The sequence below is a fragment of the Diabrotica virgifera genome, chromosome 2, assembly GCF_917563875.1.
Source record: "Diabrotica virgifera virgifera chromosome 2, PGI_DIABVI_V3a".
In the NCBI taxonomy this organism is placed as follows: Eukaryota; Metazoa; Arthropoda; class Insecta; order Coleoptera; family Chrysomelidae; genus Diabrotica; species Diabrotica virgifera.
Window position 1 is genome coordinate 221299147 of NC_065444.1, and position 26172 is coordinate 221325318.

General features: G+C 32.3%; 1 protein-coding gene across 2 annotated transcripts in view; it reads left to right on the forward strand.

The window, feature by feature from the left end:
* Positions 1-26172, forward strand: part of LOC126880386 (CREB-regulated transcription coactivator 1) — a 375806-nt gene that overhangs the window by 264304 nt on the left and 85330 nt on the right. The window contains exons 4-7 of one of the 2 annotated variants that reach the window (XM_050644219.1): positions 2041-2185; positions 10664-10765; positions 22732-22779; positions 23280-23396. In XM_050644219.1, the coding sequence (XP_050500176.1) occupies positions 2041-2185; positions 10664-10765; positions 22732-22779; positions 23280-23396 (412 nt within the window). The remainder of the gene's footprint in view (positions 1-2040; positions 2186-10663; positions 10766-22731; positions 22780-23279; positions 23397-26172) is intronic. The other variant, XM_050644220.1, reaches the window with a different exon arrangement.

Below are 26172 nucleotides of genomic sequence, written 5' to 3' on the forward strand. Positions count from 1 at the left end.
GACATTTTATTTGTCCGTTCGTGTATAGTACAACATAAATAAAATAATGTAAATGCAGCGAAAGTATATTATCCAATAAACGTCAGCGATCTATATGTGTTACTTGTGTTTTGAAACAATATAAAAGTTAGAAAAAATCCATTACAAAAGAAAAACAAAACAATGACTAAATTTATATGAATCACTTTTCACGTGAGAGTGGGAAATTATGAGCGGCTATTGATGGAAAAATTTTAGAACAAAACATTAGAAAATATTTTATAATACACGTAATATGCTTAATAAACGTATCAAATTGGATGATTGTACGACGGACGAATGATGAAACTGCCTGAGCCAAATACTGTGTTATAGGGATGGGGCATTCCAACATGCTGTTAAAATGAACTCAATCTGACAGCTGGGAGGCAAACATAAATGTTATTCTATCTGTTCTAAAGTTGTTTTAGGTTTTAGATAATTTTAGTTGCGTTTCCTTGTAATTTTGTTTTATAGAAGGATTAATATAACATTCTCACTAGAAAAATTAATCCAAAAAGATAATATGCCTCATTTCTGTTGTGTTTTGAACTGTGGAATGCGAAGTATTCATGATAAAGTGCAGATGCTTCCATCAGTGCTACATTTTAAGCATAAAACATCTAAAGAAATTATTATCAAAGAGACAAAAACATAAAACAACTAAATACGTTATTATCTGAGAGACAAACACAATGGTTAAATGCTATTAAACGTCCTATAAAAATACTAAATAACTAACTATGTCCATGTTACTTACGCTTGGAAAACGTCTAAACCGTAGGTTAACTCATACTCCTTAAGGGAAAATGCACCTATATTATTTATTTTGCTTGTACCTACCACTGTGCGTCTACAATAGGTACCTACTAGCAACATTTGTATTGTCTACCAACAACTTTATGTGCACTCATGTTTATTTATTCACTGATTAAAACTAAATAAAGTAGTTCAAGTACTTCTATAACTAAAAACTACACAAAATCTACAACAAAATGTTCGGAAAATACAACTAAAAAACTACTGTTAACGGTATAAAACTTGAGAAACATGTGCAAATAATATAAACAGACACAATGTTCGACAGTTTTCCTCCCAAACGTCAATGTCGTGGAATGCCCTATTTTGTGTGTTTATTACGAAAATTTATAAAAGCAACAAGTCCAAAAGGAAAAGTCCAACAATAAAGGTTGCACGCAATTTTCTCCTTGTTGCCATATTCTGAATTTGAAAAAATATGTAGGGAATAATCAGATTTTTTGACATGACATTCCTATTACAACGAGCATTTCATTGGCTAGAATTATTGACGAGTTTATATAGACGTCATTGTTACATTTGGTGAGATTGGAAATGGTAACTGACGTCTGTCATAATATTGCAGGTTAAATATACCAAATGTCAAAATATAGTTTTCAAATTATAATCGGGGAAAACGAAATACAGATATATCATTGGTTTGGTACAATTCTATTAAAATATCAAACAATTTGAATCAAAATCAAATAGAGAAACTAAAGTAACAGAATTTAGTGTGCAGACAGTTTCATAGGACAGTTTCTATTTTAAGCAGCTACCATAGACAAAAATCTTACATAACCTTCTATAGGACAAAATGAGCGTGATATTTATAGTACGGATAGTTATCGTTGTTTCACATTCTTAAAGATAAAGAGAAACAGTATACCCGGTAGCTGCTATGGTAAATAAATATATGTATGTTTTTTTATTTGGCAACAGCTCTTTCCTGCTAAACTTGACAGTAGCGAGAAAACTAATATTATGAGGAAAAAGGTGTTGAATTTGTTTGCGTCAAGTTTGTACCATTGGTTTATGATGTCACTAAATCTATGACGTGCACGCCTAATTGTTTGAATTTGACATACATTTTTATTAAAGGTGTTATTGTTGTTTATAAATTGTAGTGTTAATTTATTTATAGTATTTGCTATACATATTTTTAATTTGTTGATTTACAATAGGGTACTGACTATTTGTAATATGTTTTTATTTATTTTTTAGTATACATCCGTCAGCACACGATCCTAGTATAATTCAAATACCAATAGCAAACACTGGCTCTCTGCCTGATTTGACAAATGTCGATTTTTCTTCACCAATTCACGCACCACTTGATCAAGACCACGATAGCTCTCCGTATGGTTCTGTAAGCATATATTTTTATAACAAATATAATAATAATTTTGTGTTTATGAAGAGGTTGAAAATTACATTTTACAAATAGAGGTAAAATTATAATCTTAGACAGGTTAATTTAAATAAAAACGAATCAATGTTTACAATTTAGTTTTTTGTGTGATATACATAATATGTAATTCAACTAAAACCTTCTTTAAAAATACGCTATTCAGAAATTAGAGAAACTTGTTTTTGTTGTAAAATTTTTTAGATCCATATTTACTGATATGTCACATACTATAAAAAAGCGTACACTAAATGTTTTGCACAAATACACTCTCCGGCACAATTAACCACCCACCTTGTATTTCTTTCAATTTGCAGAAATTGTCAATCTTGAACCACACTTTATGAAAGATACGGTCAAAACTACCCTTAAGGAAAAGAAAACAATAATTGAAAAGAGGTCGGTTGAAAAAAAAGTACCTAGATATCGGATTGGAGAATATAGTGCCACTCTTCTACGGCAGCCATTTTGAGCTCTTCGAAGGATGTAGGGGCTGGTACTCTTACCCGTTTTTTGAGGTTGTCCCAAATGTGTTCAATTGCATTAAGATCGGGACAGCATGCTGGCTATAGTAAAACTTGAATCCCGACCTCATTAAGGTACTCACGGGTGAATCTTGCGGTATGGCAACGTACATTGTCATGCATTAATCTAAAGTTTTCACCAATCAACGGTACGAAAGGTATGGCATGTTCTTGAAGAACTTCTTCCACGTATCTTTGAGTATTCATACTACTTCTATGGAACACAACAAGACAGTACGAGCTTCGTAAGAGATACCTCCTCAAATCATTATTGACCCTTCTCGGTAAGCCACTGTTTCGGTTATAGTGCATGGAGTAAACCTTTCATTTTGACGCTAGTAGACACGCTGATGTCCATTTGGATCTCTTAGGGCTATTCTGCTCTCATCTAAGAGCAGTATGTTCATCTATTCTGCCACAGTCCAGTCAACATATGCTCGCACAAAATCAAGTCTAGCTCTACGGTGTTGTGGGAGCAGCTGTGGGGCGCGAGCTGGATGGAAATCCCTCAAATTTCTTTTTGTCAGTCTTCCAATCTATATCGATACGCTTTAATTGCTATTTTTGCTAAATTTTTAATAACTTTTCTCAAAACGAGATAACATTAGTCATTTAAAATTCACATTTAATATACAAACCATATGCTAACAAGGGCCGTTAAGTTTAAGAAACGAAATGTATCCCTAAGCAGATTGTATAAAATTAATGTTTTTTTCAAGGAAACACTAATAGATTTCGAGGCCAGATTGCCACGCTCTTCATGTCAACTTCTTAAAATACAGAAAGGTTCTCACCTTTTTAAAACGCAGATGTAGTAATTTATTGCCTTTCTAGCCATATTGTAAAACCGCAAGCATGGTGACATAATAGAGTGTGGTGGTCTCGCAGTATCGACACAGCAGGCGCGCGGTTCAGACACACCCTCGCTAAAACAACAACAAAACCCTTACGAGATAATAAACGAAGCACGCTTGTTTACCCAATAATAAATAAGTATATTATTGACGATTGTTTGCGTTTTAATTAATATTATTTTATATAATTGTTTCCGTCAATACCCCCACCAACGGAATAAATCTTACGTTCATTCAAACTAACATTTTTTATCTCAAAAAGGCGCGTATGAGCTTCAGGAGCGGTGTAAAAGCGTATTTCTCCACACGTTGCTGACAATGAAGTGGCCATCCCGATTTGTAGTGCATCGATGCGATGTCGGTCTGGCCTGCGGGTGTATGAACCTACCTCCCGAAATTGCCTGATAGCATCCCGTACGGTAGTTCAGCCCCTACATTCTTTGGAGGCGCTCCAAGAAGTCCTAAGGCTAAGGCTCCACGGGCGACAAATTTACGCTAGCAGTAGCCGTAAAACGAACTTAAGGTTCCGCTGAACGGAATAGGAATAGCCGAACTGTACCGACTACAGGACTTGTGCGTAGTCGGTTCAGTTCGGCTATTCCTATTCCGTTCCGCGGAACCTTAAGTTCGTTTTACGGCTACTGCTAGCATAAATTTCTCGCCCGTGGAGCCTTAGCCTAAGGGCCAGAGGCGGGAACACCCCTTATTAATACTCGTAATTATGTTTAATTAGACTACTATGATTTTCAAAATTATGTTTGTTTAAGATTTTTAAACATTGGATTTTTGCTAAGCATCCCCTGATAGACTTTTTTTCCAATAATTTTATTGTTTTCTTTTCCTCAAAGGTAGTTTTTACTGTAACTTTCATAAAATGTGGTCTAAGATTGACAATTTCTACAAATTGAAAAAAAAAGTTTCTACAAGGTGGACGGTTAATTGTGCCGGGAAGTGTAATAGAAGGCAAACATATTTTTGGTAAAATCAGTCTTATTGTTCTAAGTCTTTACCATTTGTTAGCCAACTTAGCGTTGATCTGTCAGATACTTATAAATTGTGTTATCTATCGATTTCTTATTGGTAAGCAGATTTTTATTTTAGTAAGGATATTCTGTGAAAATTGGCCAATGTGAGAAAAATTCCGAATTGTAGACAGGACAATATAAAAACAATGATTTCCGACATTTGAATCAAGTTGTTCAGCTTCAGGGTAAAACGTATGGAAAAGAAAAGTGAATAATTATAATAATAACAATTTTAACTGGCATGTTGATGTAAACTGCGCGTCATAGAAAACGGGCACCCTAAAAAATGGGTCATTTTTGATGTCGCGTATCTCCTAAACCTGTTGTCCGATTTAAATGATTTTTTGAATATGTTATAGCCCTATTCTTTGTCAATATCCCTGTAATAATATTTTTGCTAATCAGGTAAATGTTCATTGTATACCGGGTGTACGAATGAAACTGTGTTTTTTTCTCAAAATTCGCAACACCCTGTGGAATATTCTATCATTTGTAAAATACTGAAATTAAAACCCAACTATAGCCTCAGGTTTTCTTAACATTCTGTTTTTTGATTCATTCGCTTATGTTGGATAATACAAAAGTTATGTACTTTAACATCTAGCCATGTTCTTCATCAGTACAGGGTGTTATTAGTCTAAAGGGTTTTAGGGACTAAATAAGTTCGACAAACTTTAAGGGGTAATTCTGCATTAAAAATAATGACAGTTTGCTTTATAATCATATATCCGCAAAAGCTTCGTTTCCGAGATACGGGATGTTCAATTTTTTTTTACAAACTGATGATTTATTTATTGCTTTAAAACCGGTTGAGATATGCAAATGAAATTTGGTAGGTTTTAAGATATGGTTATTGCACATTTTTTGACATTCAACTAAGAATTTTATATTCACTATTGGAGCGCATACGGGTAATATGACCGATCATGTTATTCGTATGCACGCCAATGGTGAATAAAAAATTCTTAATTGTATGTCAAAATATGTTCAAAAATTACGTCTTAAAATCCACCAAATTTCATTTGCATATCTCAACCGGTTTTAGGGCAATAAATAAATCGTCAGTTTGTAAGAAAAATCCAACATCCTGTATGTCGGAAACGAAGCATTTGCGGACATATGTTTATAAAGCAACCGGTCATTATGTTTTCATGCAGAATTACCCCTTAAAGTTTGTCGTACTTCTTTAGAAACACCATGTACTGATAAAGAGCATGCCTAGTTGTTAAAGTACATAACTTTTGTATTATCCAACATAAGCGAATGAATCAAAAAACAAAATGTTAAGAAAACCTGAGGCTATAGTTGGGTTTTAATTTCAGTATTTTATAAATGCTAGAATATTCCACAGGGTGTTGCGAACTTTGAGAAAAAAACACAGTTTGATTCGTACACCCGGTATACAATGAAAATTTACCTGTTTTGCAAAAATATTATTATAGAGATATTGACAAAGAATAGGGCTATAACATATTCAAAAAATCACTTAATCGGACAACAGGTTTAGGAGATACGCGTCATCAAAAATGACCCATTTTTTAGGGTGCCCGTTTTCTATGACGCGCAGTGTATAAACGATCGATACTATTGTAACAACATATTATTGATAGTTAATAGTTGTATTATTATCAATTTGTTACATGATTTGGGAAAATCTATTTTAAATTTTTATACAGCAATAAACAAATTCTTGAATTCAAATTGCTTTTAAAAAGTTCAGATAGGACTAGAAACGTTGTTTAGTTTTTAAATGTCTTATTTTGTTTAGTTTAACTTAATAAACTCAATTTTATATCATGAATTTTATCAGTTTGAACTCCTATCTACTTAAAAATTTCTCTTATGACTCTATTTTCCTTGTAGAATTGTATGAAAAATTAAATTATAGGTTTATGACTTGCAAAATGTACTTTCTACACTATTCACGGTGTGCAAGTACTTGGAGGGGATACGAGAAACGATCGTGCGCGAATAGCGGAGAAATATCGCAACTTTCCTCTATAATTCATATTGTCAATTGAAATTGTCAAATTGATGTAGACGTGATTTCATACCTAGTGTCATTGAAGAAGAAAAATTATATATTGCTCCACAATATTGATATGATATGCAATTATTATATAAAGATAAATTTAATTAATTGTATTTTGCTTCATTCAGTGTCATTGAAGAAGAAAAATTATATATTGCTCCACAATATTGATATGATATGCAATTATTATATAAAGATAAATTTAATTAATTGTATTTTGCTTGCAGTACTGCATTTTAATAACTAATTTTATTTACTACATACAATTGTTTACGTTTTAATAACATAACCTGAATCTTATTTTTTCTTATTATTTTTTTGGACTATGGCCTTGACAATTATCCAGTAAACAGGACTAATAAAATTATTGGCCAATATAATTAAAAGTGCGAAAAATGTTGCTGAGCGTAGAAACCAGGTGTCGCTTTGCCGAACTTGCACGGTCCCAATAAATGAAAATTTCGCAAGTTACATAAATGTGTTTTATATGACCGTGTTTACATATCGATAATTTGTAACGTCCAAATCGTTAAGTATGACCTTGTGGTACGACCAGGTTCTTTATTCAATCGCCACATTGCTGGGGAGATCGAGGGGAGGAATCATTTGAGCATATTATATCCTCTTCCTCCTCATTCCTTGAGCTGTCAGTGCGTGGAGGCACTCTAAATATTGTTAGCCTGCTGTTTCCATTGGCTACGATCCTATGTCAGACGGATGGCTTCATGTAGGGATTTTTCCACCAGAGTCTCCATTTTGTATGTGCCCATCGTGTTGGAGACCTTGTACTACCAATAGTTCCATAGTCCCCGTTCTTCTGGATAGCGATATATTATTCAATACGCAGTATCAAGGCAAGAACAAATAGGTACATACTTCCGATTTTTATCACTTAATAGCACTAAATAGTAGTACATATTAATAATAAATGAATTTATAAATTATCATACAATTATAGTAATAAATATGATAAATAAGAAATAAAAATCGACCTGTTTTAAGTTTTATTCTGAAAAAGAAAGCATTTATGCAAAAAAAAACCAGCAAAAACTAAGGGCTTAACCAGAAAAAACTTCCCGATAACGGCCAAATCACTAACACAATTTTACTTAATAATTTGCTTACTGCTTTATCATGGATGGGATAATACTATACAGATGTATATAAAGTTCTAAAATTTTTATATTTAAATCTCATTAAAAACTGTAAAATAAGAAATTATCAAATATTTGCTATAATATAGTATTTATTTATCATAATTTTACCTCTATTTTGTTAAGTGTATACTTAAAATACTTTATTTTGAAGATCATGTATCCAATGTAACTATATCACGCAATAATTATTATCAAAGATTCTGGAAAATACATGTATATATTGTTTTGGTACGCATTAGTTCATTATTGTTAAGTTACAAGGTATTATAAGAAATGCAATTATATTAGACAAAACTATTTTGCCTTATTTCCATTTCAATATAGTTTATTTCAAATATTTCGAGTAATTTTTTTTGTTTTATGTAAAATTTAAAAGTTGTGGTTAAATTCATGATTTTCTGTAATTAAATAGTTGACATATATTGAATTGGTTTTTCAAAATTGGCAAAATTGGCGTGTTCAGTTATTCGTTGGTTGAAACTTCTCCCTGTCTGGCCTATATGTACTTTTGGCCATGCACCGCAAGTGATCTTATATATTTTTGAACTTCAAGTTCTATCACCTATATCTTTATGGTTCTTGTATTTACTTAAAAAATGTTGGATTTTCGAGCCTTTGTACTACTTTTCTCAAACGTTTGCTACCTGGTCGATTGATGTACATTTTTTTCTCTATAATCGTAGCCATATAACTGTTGTTTTAATCTCTCTCATATCTATTTATAATAGGTACTCTTATATAATCTCTGTCAATTCATCTCTACCACGCTCTTATGCCTGGTTGCACCAACAGATCTTAAGCTCCACCTTAGCTAAGCTCTACTTATAGATAGGGCCTCCTTGAGTATCACTTAGGTTGCACCATAATTTTAGATTCTTACCTTATTATCAATTATATCTATTATTATATTATGGTATTCTTATTGTAATATATTATAATTATATTATATTAATTCTTATGATATTCTCGACTTAAGCTTCTGTTGGTGCAACCGGGCATTAATGATTTTTCCTCGTTTTATAATTCCTGATTTATCTTTCGCTTTGCGAATAAGATTATATATTTTATCTCTTTACTATTTTCCCAATTCTTCCTTTATATCATTATACTAATCTGTCAGTTTGAATCAGATAGTATAAATTATTCAATAATTGAAACCGTTTTCTTGTGGCATGTCTATCTGGGATTAAACCCCAATAAAAAATTACATTTTATAATTATTTTGACGTTTTCACTCCGAAAATTATTTGTTATTAAAATCTATAGTTGTTTTGGCACTATAGTCGTGCTTTTAGTTGAAAATTCCGAGGACGGTGTATGTTTATGTATTATGTATAATAATTGTAGATGGTATATCTAAATTTCTATTCGTTAATTTCTATATAACGTTAATGTTAGTATATTCTTGTTGCTGACTTCGTCGTATTGGTAACCAGAACTGACAACACTCTACTGATGGATTTGCTACACATTTTTCTTCATTAAGTGAAATAAGAGCTTTTATTGTTCATATCTGTTTCTTCTATGTTTACTGATGCATCTTTCAATTGCACTCTTAGGCCTGGATCCCGCGTACCCAAAAAAAAGTTTATTAATAGCTAGCTGCAAATTTGTTAATAGCTTAACAGTGTTTAATAGGACAAACTTTGGCCTAAGGGAACACTGGAACAGGCGAAGTTTTAATTGTGGAACAGATTACAGGTTTTGTACGTCAAATGTCTCATGTATTTTGTCGGACAGAACTTCCAATTGATTTGTTACCCTTTCATGTAACTCTCATGCAAAAATCAGACTGCTATTTACCACCAATATAATACGTACCTGTCATTTAACATGTTCTACGTGTCGGACTTATTAAAATGCCCAATATATTTGTCGAACAAACATTTTTTCATATATCTGGACCTCGGAGGTAAACTACACTATGTTGACTTTTTTTTGGTACGTTGGATCCAGGTCTATCTGTGCTCATTTTCTGAGGCAAAAACAAGTTAACATCAAAAACAGAGACTTCGTCAAATCACAGATATTGAAACATGCCTGGGATAATGAGCACAGAATACAATGTAAAGATTCATCAATAGTCATAAAAGAAACAGACATGAAAAAGAAAAGAATCCAAAAACCGGCTCTCATTTTACTTACTGAAGAAAAATGTGTAGCAAAACCATCACCAGAATGTAGCAAACTCTGGTTACCAATACTAAAAGAGGAAGTCACCAGCAAGAGTATAAAAACACTAATGGATTAATAAAAAGTCAGAGAAACACTTCTACAAGTATACATAATACATAAACACAAAGTAATAAGAATTTGACATAATTCTGAGAGTACAAACAATGCCCTCAGAATTTACAACTGAAAGCATGAATATTTGCCTACAAGATCGAGGCCAAGTAAGTCAGCCGTCAATTTGGTAAACAAAAGCGCCAAAATAACTATAGCTTAGAATAACCTAATTTAAAATAATCTTTTTTGAAAATGAAACGTTAAATCAATTATAAAATGTAGTGCCTATATCCCGTATAAACATAATATTTAGCTACTCTACGAGTTTTTTAATTTTTGTTTAATATCCCCGGAAAAAGTTTTTTGAATTTTTGGGTAAAAGTATTTTAAATATTTTAATAAATTAGTAGGTACCTAATTACTAGCTGATAAGAAGTGGCGCCAGTAATTTTACATTTCCATTTTGCTAGACATACCTAACAACTATCAATAATGAATTAGTAATCATTTATTTTAAAAATAGACCTCAATTACAGATTTACCTTTTGCACAATGACTTGTACCGCTCAAACCGACCTTCGTTTTTAAAGTAGTTTGCTAGATTATTATTTCTTACAGAGTCCTTTAAACACCAGCCCCTCGACACTATCTCCCACGAGTATACCTCTGAGTGCTAGACCACAAAATCGATTTCACTTCACCGTTTCTCACTCCCATCCGGTAGGTGTACCTTTTTGCTTTTTTTTGTTTTTTGTTTTATTTTTATTGTTTGTCCATTTTTTAATAGCAAAATTTGATTGGTTGAAATTACAATGTAGATTACATTTATAAAAATATTAATTTGAGTTAATGATAAATTGTTGAAATTTTCATTGTTTAAAATATGATTCATAACTATTTCTTTACTAAAATAAGTGATTTTGAGAAGATGGCGGCATTTTCTCGTTTGTTTTATTACAAATGAGTTAATAAAAAAAATTAACCAAAAAAGACAAAAAATATCTGTTAAATTAATCGAAAGTTTGTATAAGCACAACGAAACAATCACTAGATTATAAAATATCTATTTCTTATGGTGTAAAGACAAAAGAGGTACAATACAGGCTGCCTATTATTCCCAAATCTAACAGATCATAAGAGATATAAAAAACTACCTTCTTATCAGGTTGCTGTCACACGTACAGTGTGGGCCAAAGAAAACAGTCCACCTCGATATTTGGCAGTAGTTATTAGATTTTAAGGAAATGACGAAACAGGTCGATTTTTGATCTAAGAGGGACACATTTTTACGATACATACATCTGTCATTTGTCAACCCCCACCCTTTATTTTTAAATAGGGAATTGGGGTCGTGTGCTAGCTCATTTGAAAGGTTATTCAATTCTCTATTCAGTAATATAAACGTTAACATAATTAGTTATACAGAGTGTCCAAGAATGAGGTTCAATTATTCAATTCACAAATAAACATTGCTTTTCACTTAAATTAAATGTTCAAACTGCTAAGAGGCAGGTAGGTGGCTGTTTGACATTTAATTTAAGCGAAAAGCAATGATTATTTAGATTATTTATGAAATAAACATTTTTTTATATTTTCTGGCACCAGTAAAATGTATTTTGAGTTAAATAAATTACATACATTCTTATTTTTGCGTCAATTAATTTAATACAAAAATGATTTTTGGCCACCCCGTATAAGTAATGATGTTTGTGTTTATATTACTGAATAGAGAATTAAATCACCTTTCAAATGAGGTACCACACGAACCCTATTCCCATTAAAAAAAGTCATCGATGAATCCAATTAAAAATCATCATTATCACTTAATATTAAAAATAAAAATCAACCTGTCAGAGCTTTAACTCTGAAAATAATTAAGTCATGAGATAATAGACCGTTTCCACACTTTATGAATGCATGGTATAGGTCGATTGGTTCAACGCGGAACCTCGCTTGCGTAGATTTCTCTCGCATTGTAGGTGGTAGTTTCGAAAAGTTTTAAAGTAAGTTTTGTATCTAAAATAGATTACAATTATTTCAAAAAAATTCTAAAATATGCACATGTTTTGATTTCCCGAATCATTACACTCTTTGTATTCTTTGTTTTGCTAAACATTGCAATCTCTTAAATTAAATGAAAACAAAGCAAGCGTGTGCCAAACATTTTCTGGCGCGCATTTCCACTATTAAAATTACAATTGTAGTTATAATTGTATTACCTATTAAAATCTGCAAAATTATTATTGGCAGTGTTTGGTTATATTTAGTATTCGAAGTAATTATGGTGCAGGGAGAAGTAAAAATGGAATGTTTAAACGATATTTATTTGCAGTATCTGGTTTCTCTATACAAGGGTATACACAAGGTGTCCAATTAAGTTGACACCATATAGGGGAAAAAATTTTATTTTTAGTTTTATGAAAACTTTTTTTCATAAAATGAAAAATAAAAAAGTTTGCCATATGGTTCAATTAAGTCTGATAATACACTGGGGTGCAAAATTAACCGGACACCTTAAAAATGGGTCATTTTTGATGTCTCGAATTTCTTAAACCTGTTGTCCGATTTAAGTGATTTTTTAATATGTTTACAGCCTTATTCGTTAACAATATCGCTGTAATAATATTGGTACTAAACGGGTAAATTTTCATTGCATACCGGGTGTACTAATAAAACTGTTTTTTTCTCAAACTTCGCATCACCTTGTGGAATATTCTAGCATTTATAAAATACTGAAATACTGAAATTAAAACCTAACTATAGATTCATGTTTTCTCAACATTCTGTTTTTTGATTCATTCGCTTATGTTGGACCATAAAAAAGTTAGGTACTTTAACAATTACCCATGTTTTTCATGAATACAGGATGTTTTTAAATAAGTGTGGTAAACTTCAAAGGGCTACTACATGAAAAAATAATGACCGTTTGCCGTTTATACCGTTTATAAAGCAAACTCTCATTATTTTTTTATGCAGAATCTCCCCTTAAAGTTGGACGTACTTATTTAAAACACCCTGTATTAATGAAAAACGTGGCTAGTTGTTAAAGTACCCAACTTTTTTATGGTCCAATGTAAGCGAATGAATCAAAAACCAATATGTTGGGAAAACATGAGGCTATAGTTGGAATTTAATTTCAGTATTTTATAAATGCTAGAATGTTCCACAGGGTGATGCGACTTTGAGAAAAAAACACAGTTTGATTGGTACACCCGGTATACAATGAAAATTTAACTGTTTAGCAACAATACTATTACAGCGATATTGTTAAAGAATAAGGCTATAATATATTAAAAAATCACTTAAATCGGACAACAGGTTTATGAAATTCCAGACATCAAAAATGACCCATTTTTAGGGTGTCCGGTTAATTTTGCACCCCAGTGTAGCTGAAATGGATAGAATCACGAATGTCGAGGTGTTGAGAAGAATGGAAAGAGAGAGAGAGAAGAGAGAGAGAGAGAAGAGAGAGAGAGAGAGAGAGAAGAGAGAGAGAGAGAGAGAAGAGAGAGAGAGAAGAGAGAGAGAGAGAGAGAGAGAGAGAGAGAGAGAGAGAGAGAGAGAGAGAGAGAGAGAGAGAGAGAGAGAGAGAGAGAGAGAGAGAGAGAGAGAGAGAGAGAGAGAGAGAAGAGAGAGAGAGAGAGAGAAGAGAGAGAGAGAGAGAGAGAGAAGAGAGAGAGAGAGAGAGAGAGAGAGAGAGAGAGAGAGAGAGAGAAGAGAGAGAGAGAGATAAGAGAGAGAGAAAGAGAGAGAGAGAGAGGTTTTAAATACACTACAAATTATAAAACTGTAATATCTTAGACATGCCCTGAGGGGCGAGCGTTATAACTTGTTGCAATTCATAATACAAGGCAAGATACAGGGTAGAAGTCGTGGAAGAAGACGCATCTCCTGGTTAAACAATTTGAGATTTAACTGCACTTCAGCTGATCTATTTAGAGCAGCGGTATCGAAAGTGCCAATTGCCATGATGGTTGTCGATTTTCTTAGAGGAGATAACACATAAGGAGAAAGAATAGTTGAAACAATGCAGTCTATGAAGATCCCCGTAGACTATTGGCCGCAATGGTGCTAACACTAGAAATAACCGTTGAAAAATACCACGTCAATATTTTGAGGATAGTAGTAATATATTTGTTAGCTCAAGATATCCTGAAACAATTTCTCAATAGACTATAGATTCTGAAATTCTTCAACTGTTGAAAGAAAACACAGCAACAAAAAGGAAACAGTAAGAAAAAATTGTCCTGGATGAGCAATGTCAGAAACTGGACAGGACTATAAATACTAAAATCACAATAAAGATGCACTAGAAATAAACAAACCAAGACACTTAAATGTTACGAGGAGCACACCCTAATCATGATTTACAATGTATAAACATTATAAACCATGATTTGGATTGATAAAATGTATATACATTGTAAATCTTGATTTGGGAGTGCTCCTCATAACATTCAACGTGTTTTGATTTGTTTATTTCTAGTGCATATTTATTGTGGTTTTAGTATAGTCTTGAAAGAAGTTATGTTTACAGCTGAAAAAAGAGAAATGTTTTGTCACTATAACCGCTAACCTCCAATGATGTAGACAGCACATGAAGAAAAAAATTATATGCCTCGCGATCTCTACCTCAGAATGTTTTTTACAAATCTGTGATGTGTTCTCAACATAATATTTAAGAAAAAACCAAGACAGAAAAAAAAACAGTATCAGAATAGGCATTATTTTTGATATACTGAATTCGCTCTGTCGAGATTTACTTTGACACATTCGGAATAGGAATCATACAATACAGAAATTCCTACCTCACACTATTACCTGCTCAAATCAACTTAATATTTCATTAAAAAAAGAAGAATTATTAGAAATAGTGGGAGTGTATACTAATCTCATAAAATTTTGTGGAGTTTATTTCTACAAAATATTTTTATTTTGTACAATAAATAATTTCCTCATTTGTTATCAATACTTTATAATGGTGTAAAAAAATAATTATTGATTGGCGTAAGGTTTATGATATTAGAGATTTTTTAGACCCTCTAGTATTTGTCGTACGTTAAACGTAAAACGTTATACTTGTCATGCGCATTTAGTAATAAATAAGGATAACGTGTTTACTTAAAATAGTTTTTGAATCCTTTCAGAGAATGCGCACACAGCTTAACGTTAATTGACATTTGGCAAACGTAACCTATAAAAAGGCAGTTGTGTGCTAGAACCTATTTTATCTACTCTATTTCATATTATGTATAAGTTTTTAGTTTGTGAAAACTGTCATTATAGATAGCAGTGCGGGAAGCGTTTAAAGTGTGCGTGAAGTAACAATGTATTTTAAATGGGGTTTACTTTTTCGCACTGTTTTTGACAAACTTTCATATAATCAAATATCCTTAACTTTCGCGTTGTCATGGTGATGACAATATGAGCAATAAATTACAGCAAAACTTTTGACAGTTGTGTGGTTTGAAAGTAGTTAGAATTTTTAAATGTCAAAATTCTAAACATTGTAGAATAAAAATGAATTCTAGCGACGAAGAGTTACAGTTTCTGTTTCATAAATAACTATTATTGAATTATTTGCCATAATGGAAGAAAATGTATTAAGACGCTCACCAAAGACAATTTACTACTTTAAGAACACAAAACATCCATCAGATCCATTTTAAGTTTAACAAGATAGTCAAGTATCAGATTTCTCAAGAAATGGTGTAATTTAGAATTGTTCTACCAGGGTTGCCAAGCAGATTAAATTCAATTATATTATATGTTTATTACCTGATAGTTTTTAAGAAAAACAAATTTTTTATTCTAGTTGTCTTTGGTTCAGCTCATATGACTTTTTTTATTGTGAACCTTATTTCTACCTAAATAAGGGGATACCGTATCCGCTAATAAAGTAATACGTTATTTTTCTGTTAATGCGATTGAGCAGAATAACGTATAACGTTTAACGTTACTGAAATAAGGGGCTTAAAACTCTCTGTTTATCTCTGTTTACTATTAATAATATTGACGAAGAGCAGGTATGTTCGGTTACGTTCGGTTGTGTAGTAATTTCCAGTCACGGTGAGCAACTGAACTTCCCAAAAAAGAAATTACTAATGTGTGCTAACGTCGCTACTAGACAGTTATGTCTCAGAAAAGCGAATCGACTTTAGAACGATCGATTTTAATATAGTGCTTTTACGATTTTAATATAGGCTAAAAGTACGATTTAAATATTTAACTAATATAATTTCAACTAATCAAATGTGCTATCCTTAAGTAAAATTTTAGGATGACTGAGTGGAACCATTCCTGATATAAATTACATTATACAGTGTAGTCCATTAAAATTAGGAACATTTTATATAATTTGAAGTAGGTCACAGATTTTAACCAATTTTTTTTCAAATGTTATGTAATAAAAGTTCGACTTATTTTCGACGATATTTTCTTTTAATAATGTTTTACCTAGAACACATAATGAGAAACGAAAATGGCCACCTCGCGGAACTAATTATCCAGGGGGAAAATGGGGTCCTGTTGATATGTATCGTATTATGCCTTCGAAATTTCAATAAACATTTTAAATTATTTCCGGAAGTAGACCTTTTATTACATGATATTTAAAGAGAAAAATAATTAAAACCGGATGCCAATTTAAAATTTTATTGAGGTGTTTCCAATCTAAATGGGGCACACTGTATATAAATATTTAATATTTTGAATGCTTAATCGGTCAATGCTGTATTATAAGTAATGTTTGTTTAAAGTTTGTTGTAGGTAGTTTGGTATTATAATAATACATATTATTTTTTATTATCAATAATTTGGTGTTTTATAGCTTTACATAATTTTTTGTATATGTAACAAAATACATAATTTCCCTTATTATACCGGGTGTCCACTTATATTTTCCCCCATTTTAACTGCCTATAACTTCTAAACGGCTCAAGATAGAAATATGCGGTTTTCGCTGAAATGTTTTATTTTAATAATAGTTTTGTCTGACTGGATTAAATTTTTTATATCGCTTTCAAATACGAAAAAAAATGGCGGATTTTTGAAAAAAACATTGTTGACTTTTTTTTAATGGAACACCCAGTATATTTTTTTGTTAATTGAAAGAATGGTCATTCATCTATCCAGCGATATAAAGTTTTTCAAAATCGGTTGTCAAGTGACAGTAATTAATTTTTAAAATGAGAGGTGCAACTCTCTAACTAAGCAAATTGATATTATGTTATGTGATTTCCACATTGCATCTCTCATTTTAAAAATTAATTTCTCAGTCATTTGACAACCGATTTTGAAACTTTTTATATCGCTAGATAGGTAAATGACTCAGTAAAAATTCTTAGTTTTCCATTTATCCCTATTGATGTTGATATATTTGGACTAATAAGACCTTTATATAGGGTGTCCCAAAAGTAGCGGAACGGTCGAATATTTTGCGAAATGAACACCGGATCGAAAAAGTGAAAATACGTGTTCAATAATTTTCAAAAATCTATCGAATGACACTAAACACGACCTCCACTCCACCCTCTAGAGGTGGGGTTTGGGGTAACTTTAAAATCTTAAATGGACATCCCCAGTTTTATTTCAGATTTGGATTCCTTACGTAAAAGTAAGCAACTTTTATTCGAGACATTTTTTCGAATTGTGGATAGATGGCGCTATAATCGGAAAAACGATTTATCATGATACCACAGGTAAATTACAGAAACGGTCTAATATCTCGATAAATACACTTCCAAATAAAAACCCAAAAAACCCGTATTTAATATTTTTCAAATACCTATCAAATGATACCAAACACGACCCCCCCACTCTACACCCTGGAGGTGGGAGGGAGGGGTTTGGATAACTCTAAAATCTTAAATAGGAACCCCCGTTTTTTATTGCAGTTTTATATTCTACATGAAAGAATAAGTAACATTGATTCAAAACATTTTTTAGAATTATTGATAGATGGCGGTAATAAATCGTATTTTTCCATTTATAGCGCCATCTATCAACAATTCTAAAAAATGTTTCGAACAAATTTTACTAATTTTTTATGAGGAATCCAAATCTGCAATAAAAAACGGGGGTTGCTATTTAAGATTTTAAAGTTATCCCCCACCTCACTTCCAGAGGGTGGGGTGGATGGTCCTGTTTGATGTTATTCGATAGGTTTTAGAAAAATATTAAACACATATTTTTTGGTTTTTCATTTGGGAGTGTATTTCTCGAGATATTAGACCGTTTATATAATTTACCTATGGCATCACGATAAATAGTTTTTTTCGATGATAGCTTCATCTATCCACAATTCGAAAAAATGTCTCGATTAAAAGTTACTTACTTTTACGTAATGATTCCAAGTCTGCAATAAAATCTGGGGGTTTCCAGTTAAAATTATAAAGTTACCGACCACCCCACCTCCAGGAGGTATAGTGGGGAGACGTGTTTGATGTCATTTGATAGATTTTTGAAAATTATTGAACACGTATTTTTCAGTTTTTCGATAGGATGTTGACTTCGCGAAATATTCGACCGTTCCGCTACTTCTGGGACGTGGGACACCCTGCATATTGTTACACATGAAATTTCCGCGGGAGCTATATGTGATTTCTGTTGTTTTCCGAGTTTGACTCCGCGTTGAATAATTTTGGTTTTTAAAAAAACCATTATTTGGACGACGCACAGTGGTTCCAAATGCCTAAAACGTGGTCAGGAACCTTTAAAAGCGTATATTGTTTATACATTTAGGAATTACTTTCGTACTCAAGGGTTTTTGGCATCGCTGATTACGAATCTGCCATTATTTTTTATGAAAAACAAAATGGCGGATTCAACATGACGGAAATAAATTGAAAATATCAATCAAAAAGGAAAATTTTTTGTCAAAGGGCCTAGCCGGGTAAGATGATGAAAAGTGCCCCCAACTCGATTCGAATACCATATAGGTCACCGTTTAGCATATATAGTGAAACTAACTTTCTGAAATTTTTAGCCCCCTAGGTGGTCGTGTGACCCACCTAGAGCCTAATTAGGGTTTTTATGTTTTTATTTTTTATCTCAGATGCATCGAGAACTAGCGAAAAACTTTAAATAAAAAAGTTGTAAGCTTTAAAAAGTTCTGTCCGAAAATTTTTTTTTTAATTTTTGGCGGGAAATTTAGAACGATTTTAAAATTTTAAATGGTTATAAAAAATAACTAAGACATTCGTTTTCACGAGAAAAATATATAACGTGTATTTTTGCATAATGTTTCACCCTGAATTTTTTCAAATTTTTAAAATTGGTGACACGCACCTTTAAAAATAAAAAACCGCATATTTTCGGTTTTTTTTTTCGTTTTTTGATACAATTTTATACATATTTTTCAAAAAAGGTAACACCGTTACTGAAGTAGGTAAAAAACGGAAAAACGCCATCAAACTTTTTGTAACGCCATCCATTTTCAAGATACAGGGCGTTGAAGAAAACAAAATTTTACACATTTTTTACGATTTTGCCGAAACTACTAGCAACATTGTATGTAATAAAACTTAGCGGGTTTTAAGAGGTAGTTATTGTGCATGTTTTGACATACAATTAAGGATTTGATATTCATCATTGGCGCGCTTAGGGGTAATGGTCTGAACTTTTCAAAGAAAAAAAGATAGTACGCCACTGACATATTTCAAATTAACAATCATTTTTGAATTCCTCGTTCAATTTGCGATAAAAAAAAACTATCTTCTCATTTTTTTCATTCGAGGCGCCATTTTGCTGCAAAAAATAAAATATCTTAACGCTTCCAAAGTATTCGAATTAGTTTTTATAATGGATGTACGAGTTTATGTAGATGTAGAAACTACTAATAGTAGTATTTTATTTCATAGAAGTTCGAATACTTTGTAAGGGTTAAGATGTAAAAATAGGAAGATGCAAAAATAGGAAGATAGATTTTTTGTCACAAATTGAACGAGGAATTCAAAAACGATTGTTAATTTGAAATATGTCAGTAGCGTACTATCTTTTATCTTTAAAAAGTTCAGACCATTACCCCTATGCGCGCCAATGATAAATATAAAATTCTTAATTGTATGCCAAAAAATGCACAACAACTACCTCTTAAAACTCGCCAAATTTTATTACAATGTTGCCAGTAGTTTCGGCAAAATCGTAAAAAATGTGTAAAATTTTGTTTTCTTCAACGCCCTGTATCTTGAAAATGGATGGCATTACAAAAAATTTTTATTAAGCAAACCCCAATTATTTTTCAGTTTTTTACCTATTCTAGTGATGGTGTTAACTTTTTTGAAAAATATGTATAAAATTGTATCGAAAAACGAAAAAAATTAAAAATTAAAATTCAGGGTGAAATATTATGCAAAAATACACGTTATATATTTTTTTCGTGAAAACGAATGTCTTAGTTATTTTTTTATACTCATTTAAAATTTTAAAATCGTTCTAAAATATATATTTCCCACCAACAATTAAAAAAAAAATTTCGGACAGAACTTTTTAAAGCTTTCAACTTTTTTATTTAAAGTTTTTCGCTAGTTCTCGATGCGGCTGAGACAAAAAATAAAAACATAAAACCCTAATTAGGCTCTAGGTGGGTCACATGACCACCTAGGGAGCTAAAAATTTCAGAAAGTTAGTTTCACTATATACGCTAAACGTTGACCTATATGGAATTCGAATCGACTTGGAGGCACTTTTCATCATCTTACCCGGCAAGGCCCTTTGGTAGGTTAAGGTCGCTGATTACAAATCTAACATTACTTTGTTTTAAACAAAATGGCAGATCCAATATAGACGAAAGAAATTTGAAAATTTTATTTTAGCCGCATTTTTGTTAAAAATTTTATACGAGTATTATAAGGGACTTTTGAAACTGCTGATTACCAATACATTTTTTTTATGAAGTACAATATTCAGAACCTATTAATTATGTACAACTGCCCAAACATACTCAACAATCGCCAGAATCATGTAATATGCGTCATTTCCCACTTTTGTATTCAAACAACTGCCAGCAATGCATAGGCAGTTATAGGCAGCTAAACCAAAGTGATTATGTATCTCCTTACCAGATATTTTAAGATTAATAAACATTTGTCGCAGAATTATGCAGAATTTTGTACTTTTTCAATCAATCTTTACAAAGATTTAATTATTTCAAGTATATTTTCACTATTTATGCATTAACAAATTTAAGGCATTTATAGTTAATAAATGTTGATTTAAGTTACACTTTACATTACTACATACTTAAAAAACAAGAATCTGCTTTACAGCATTAGAATTGATAAACTACAAAACGCTTTACAGCGTTTTCAATATACGCAATCTTTTTCACTTTCTCTGCCGGCCAAAATAACCCCGGACATGGCCCACTTGTTCCTGAGTTGTGAACCAGAATACATCCAGTCTGATCCTGATACCTGCGTGTTAGGACTCTACGACAGTATGAGAAAGCAATTGTAAACATGAAAATCCCTAAATAGGGACTCCTTTTTTCGCCTCATGACCACGTTTTCAGCATTTGGAATCACTGTGCGACGTTTCGGCAATGTCGTGCTTGAAGTAAAACTGATTTTTACTTCAAGCTAAGTAGAAGATTTCCCATTTCAACATGAACTCTGATTGTTATTCATGTTTTTGCAATACAACTGCGTGCTTGTATGTTTAGCTAAATTCTCAACTATGCATCCAGTCATACACTACCAGGTCCAGTCCAAATGCAAATTGTAATTTATTCAATGAAAAGTTTATTCGACTTTAATTTATTCGTCTAAAAATTATGCAAAGCTATTACTGGAATTAAAAAATATATGTAGTTATTTTTTTGTTCGAGGGATTTTTTATTTCAATTTTTAAAAGTGATTCATAACTAATAGAAATACACCAATTACAAGTTAAGTTATCTGCTTTTGTAACGGGAAGTAACTAATTTTTGGATCTAAGGCTCAAAAACATAAGCATAAAATATCATTTTTGAAATTACGAAGTACCTAAATTAAAGTTCAAACCTTATTCTAATCAGTTCTTGATAAGTCTTTTGGACTTATTTCATTCTAGGACATTGAGTTTTAGTTGTTAATGCCCGTCTCCCCATAAGAAACCTTCCTCATTAACAATTTAAAAAATATGTTTTAGAATAAAACATGGTTAAAATTCTTATCGAGACCTGATAAAAAAGGTTTGAACTTGAATTTATGTACTTGATGATTACAAAAATGATATTTTTTACTTGTGTTTTTGAGTCCTCAAAATTGTCATATTTCGTTCTTTTTTCAGTTTTAAATTGTTTATAACTTGAAAACGATCAACTTCAGAGAAAAATTACAAAAGAACTTTTTTGTTTAGAATGATCCAAAAAATCTGAAATAATATCTGCCCGGGTCGAATTTTTTTTTTTCAAATTCATAAAAAATGTCATTTTTTAATTATTAATTAATTATAGTTAGAACAAGATTATATCGGGCAACCTTTGTTTTTTGTAATTGTTAACAAGCTGAATTACATATCCAATAATTTTTATCCATTAAACAGATCGGTGCAAATCGACCTTATATCGGATCCTCTACTATAAGTTACCGATTTTAATAAGTTTAATTATTTGTTTGTAGTAACTAAGGCTTGTATTTGATTTTTGTTGTTTTATTTTTTATGTTTGATTTTTATTTTGCATGGTTTTTGTAATATTGTTGCAGCATCAATTAACCGTACCGTTTAGCAATAGATATCATCAACATCAACAGGTGGGCATATTATTTATTATTTTATTATTTTTAGACAGTATGAATTATTTTAATGTTTCCAGTAAAAACAGAAATGTTTTTGAACCTAATTACAGTGTAATGCTATAATATTGATTAATTGTTTACACATGTGTGCCCATTTTCAATAGGCAAAAATTCGCATCAATTTTAACTTAAACAACATTTAATTTTTATAAAGTGGCTATTTGCAAATATTCAAATTTTCACTGATGATGGAACTCTGAAAATTCTTAACCTTTTGGATATTTCCATTATTTTAGTAATTTTATAAATATACCGTGCTTACACCTACAGAAGTGCTTACTTCATTGTAAGTTTTTTTAAACTATAGTCAACCACTGGAAATTTGTCCTTTATAAGTTAAAATTTGGCAATGGTTCAAAATTATTGTGGTTATGTTAAATATTCATATTTGTATACGTTTAGTGTATATGGATTAACAGCAATAATTAATGTTAATAAATAATCTCTTTTTTCAGAATATTCAATTAGATAAAAATTTAGTTAATATGGTGGATAATACGAATTATACACAATTACCTGGTTTAACAGGAATGTACCAACCTCAATGTCCGTCTACATCACCGTCACCAACGGTAAATATATATCTTTATTTATTTTATTTAGCTTATGAGTTATGGCATACAATAAAAACACATAATTAAAAACAATAGAAAACGTTAAATGGAGTATTACAAACGAACATCTAATGTATCAGTATAATCTAAAACATCTTCGGTCACATTCAGGAACTCATCAAAAACTCCAGGGAACCGCCTTCGGGGCATTCTTCAACAATTTGACGGACAGCCTGTTGTTGCGCACCGCAGTCACAGTCAGGAGTAAGGGCTTTTCCCCATCTGTGTACAGCTCCCACAACAAACCATGGCCGATGAGAAACGCTGTCGACGGTCGTACACCCACCTAAACTCTACAGTCTCTACACTGACAGGATTTCTCTCACCGGCCATGGTTCGCTCTGGAAGCTGTAAGCTACTTGTTCTTATTCTATTCAGCGTTGTTGTCCATGTATTGCTGTACAGTTGACCCTTCGCTTCGTTATCGAACGTATTCGCTTCGTATCTGTTTAGTGTACAGATAGCGAATGATCGATACCGAAGCGAAGGGTCAAAAATCGAGGTCCTGGGGATTTCTGATTCATACAGGCCATTTGGTGTACTTCTTGTGGTGAGTCGCCTTTAACAGTGGAGGATATCTGGAGCGCAGTCTATTCTCACTTTAAACTACCACCGAGAAGACTCTACACCTGGAAGTCAAATGCAGAATCAGAGGACAAAATTATTAGGAACCAAATCGACTTCATTCTAATAAAAAATCGATTTAGAAACTGCATCAAATCAGTTAAAACTTATCCAGGTGCTGACATTGGGTCTGATCACAATCCCATAGTAGCTGTAACCCAATTAAAATTAAAAAAGGTGATCAAAAAGAAGTCTCGCAAAATATTGATACAGCCCAATTACAAGACGAGAAAGTTAAGGAATCAGTTCAAAGACAATTGAACGAAAATTTAATTTGGGAAAATATCGGTGAGAATGTCGATGAGGGCTTAAATAAACTCGTAACAACAGTAAAAGAAATATGTGTGAGATATTTACAAGGCAGGTCAAAGCTAAAAAAGCAGGCTTGGATAACAGAAGCATTATCGGATTTGATGGAACAACGGCGACTAGCGAAAAACAACGAAACACTTATAACAGTATACAAAAAGAAATTCGACGTAAAATACGAGAAGCAAAGAGTCAACATCCAGCCAAACAGTGTCATGACATTGAAGAACTTGAAAACAGATACGACACGTTTAACATGTATAAAAAAGTGAAAGAAGCGGCTGGTATCTTCAATAAGAAACAAACTGCATTGCTACAGGATGAACATGGTAAAGTAATATTTGAAGTAGAGGACAAACTTAAAGAATGGGAAAATTACCTTACGAACCTATTCGAAGACGATAGGAGTAGTTCACCTCCCGATATTACTAACTGCGACGGACCCCTAATAACACGCTCTGAGGTAATAAAAGCCATACAATCATCAAAAGATGGCAGAGCGACTGGTCCTGATGAAATTCCAACTGAAATAATATAAATGATAGCAATGTTTTAGAGGCTATAACTTCGTTTTTCAATACCATTAATACCAGCGGACAACTACCTAATGGTTGGTCTAATTCACTGTTTATAGCTCTACCTAAGAAGACAACAGCAAAAACCTGTGCTGATTATAGAATCATCAGTTTGTTAAACCATTTATTGAAAATTTTTCTGAAGGTAATACATGGTCGTATCTACAATTAATGCGAGGAATACCTGGATGACACACAGTTTGGTTTCCGTAACGGGTTTGGAACGAGAGAGGCACTGTTTGGAATGAACGTACTTGCTCAAAGATGTCAAGATATATCTGTAGACATATACTGTTGTTTTATTGACTTCCAAAAGGTATTTGATCGTATTAAGAACTCTATATTGATCGACGCTCTAAAAGACATTGGCTTGTACGGCAGAGATATTCGAATAATTGCAAATTTATATTGGAATCAAACAACATCAGTTTTAGTAGATGGTGTGGAATCACAGGCTCTTAATATTAAAAGAGGAATACGGCAGGGATGCCTCTTATCACCCTTGCTTTTCAACGTTTACTCCGAAAGAATTTTCAGAAAAGCACTTTCTGAAAAACAAGAAGGTGAAGTCATCAATAATTTGCGATATGCGGACGATACAGTACTCATAGCTTCTACTCAAGAAGATCTGCAAACACTACTTGATAGTGTCGTTGAGAGTTGTAGGGAGGCAGGTCTGGATCTGAACATACGGAAAACCAAAATACTCGTAATAAGTAAACAACAGCATATAAAACCGTCTATATATGTAAATAATACCAAACTTGAGCAAGTTGATAAAATCGTTTACCTTGGACAGCAATTAAATTGTAACGCAGAAAGTCACGACGAAATTAGATCTAGGATAGAGCAAGCTAGAGCCGCTTTTAGAAGGATGTCCAAGGTGTTATGTAACAGAGACCTAAAATTGGCATTGAGGATCCGCCTACTTCGCTGCTACGTGTTCTTGGTCTTACTTTACGGTGTCGAGTCCTGTACTGTGAATAAAATCGATCTAAATCGCCTTGAGGCTTTCGAAATGAGGTGCTATACAGAGTTTTAAAAGTTTCCTGGGTGGAGAAGATTCGAAACTCCACAATACTAGAACGTCTCAGCAAGACTACTGAGATCATAAAAAGCATCAAGCAGAGAAAGCTGGAGTATTTCGCACATGTAATGAGAGGTCCCAAATATAGGTTGCTACAAAATATCATGCAAGGAAAAATAGCAGGCAAACGCAGTCCAGG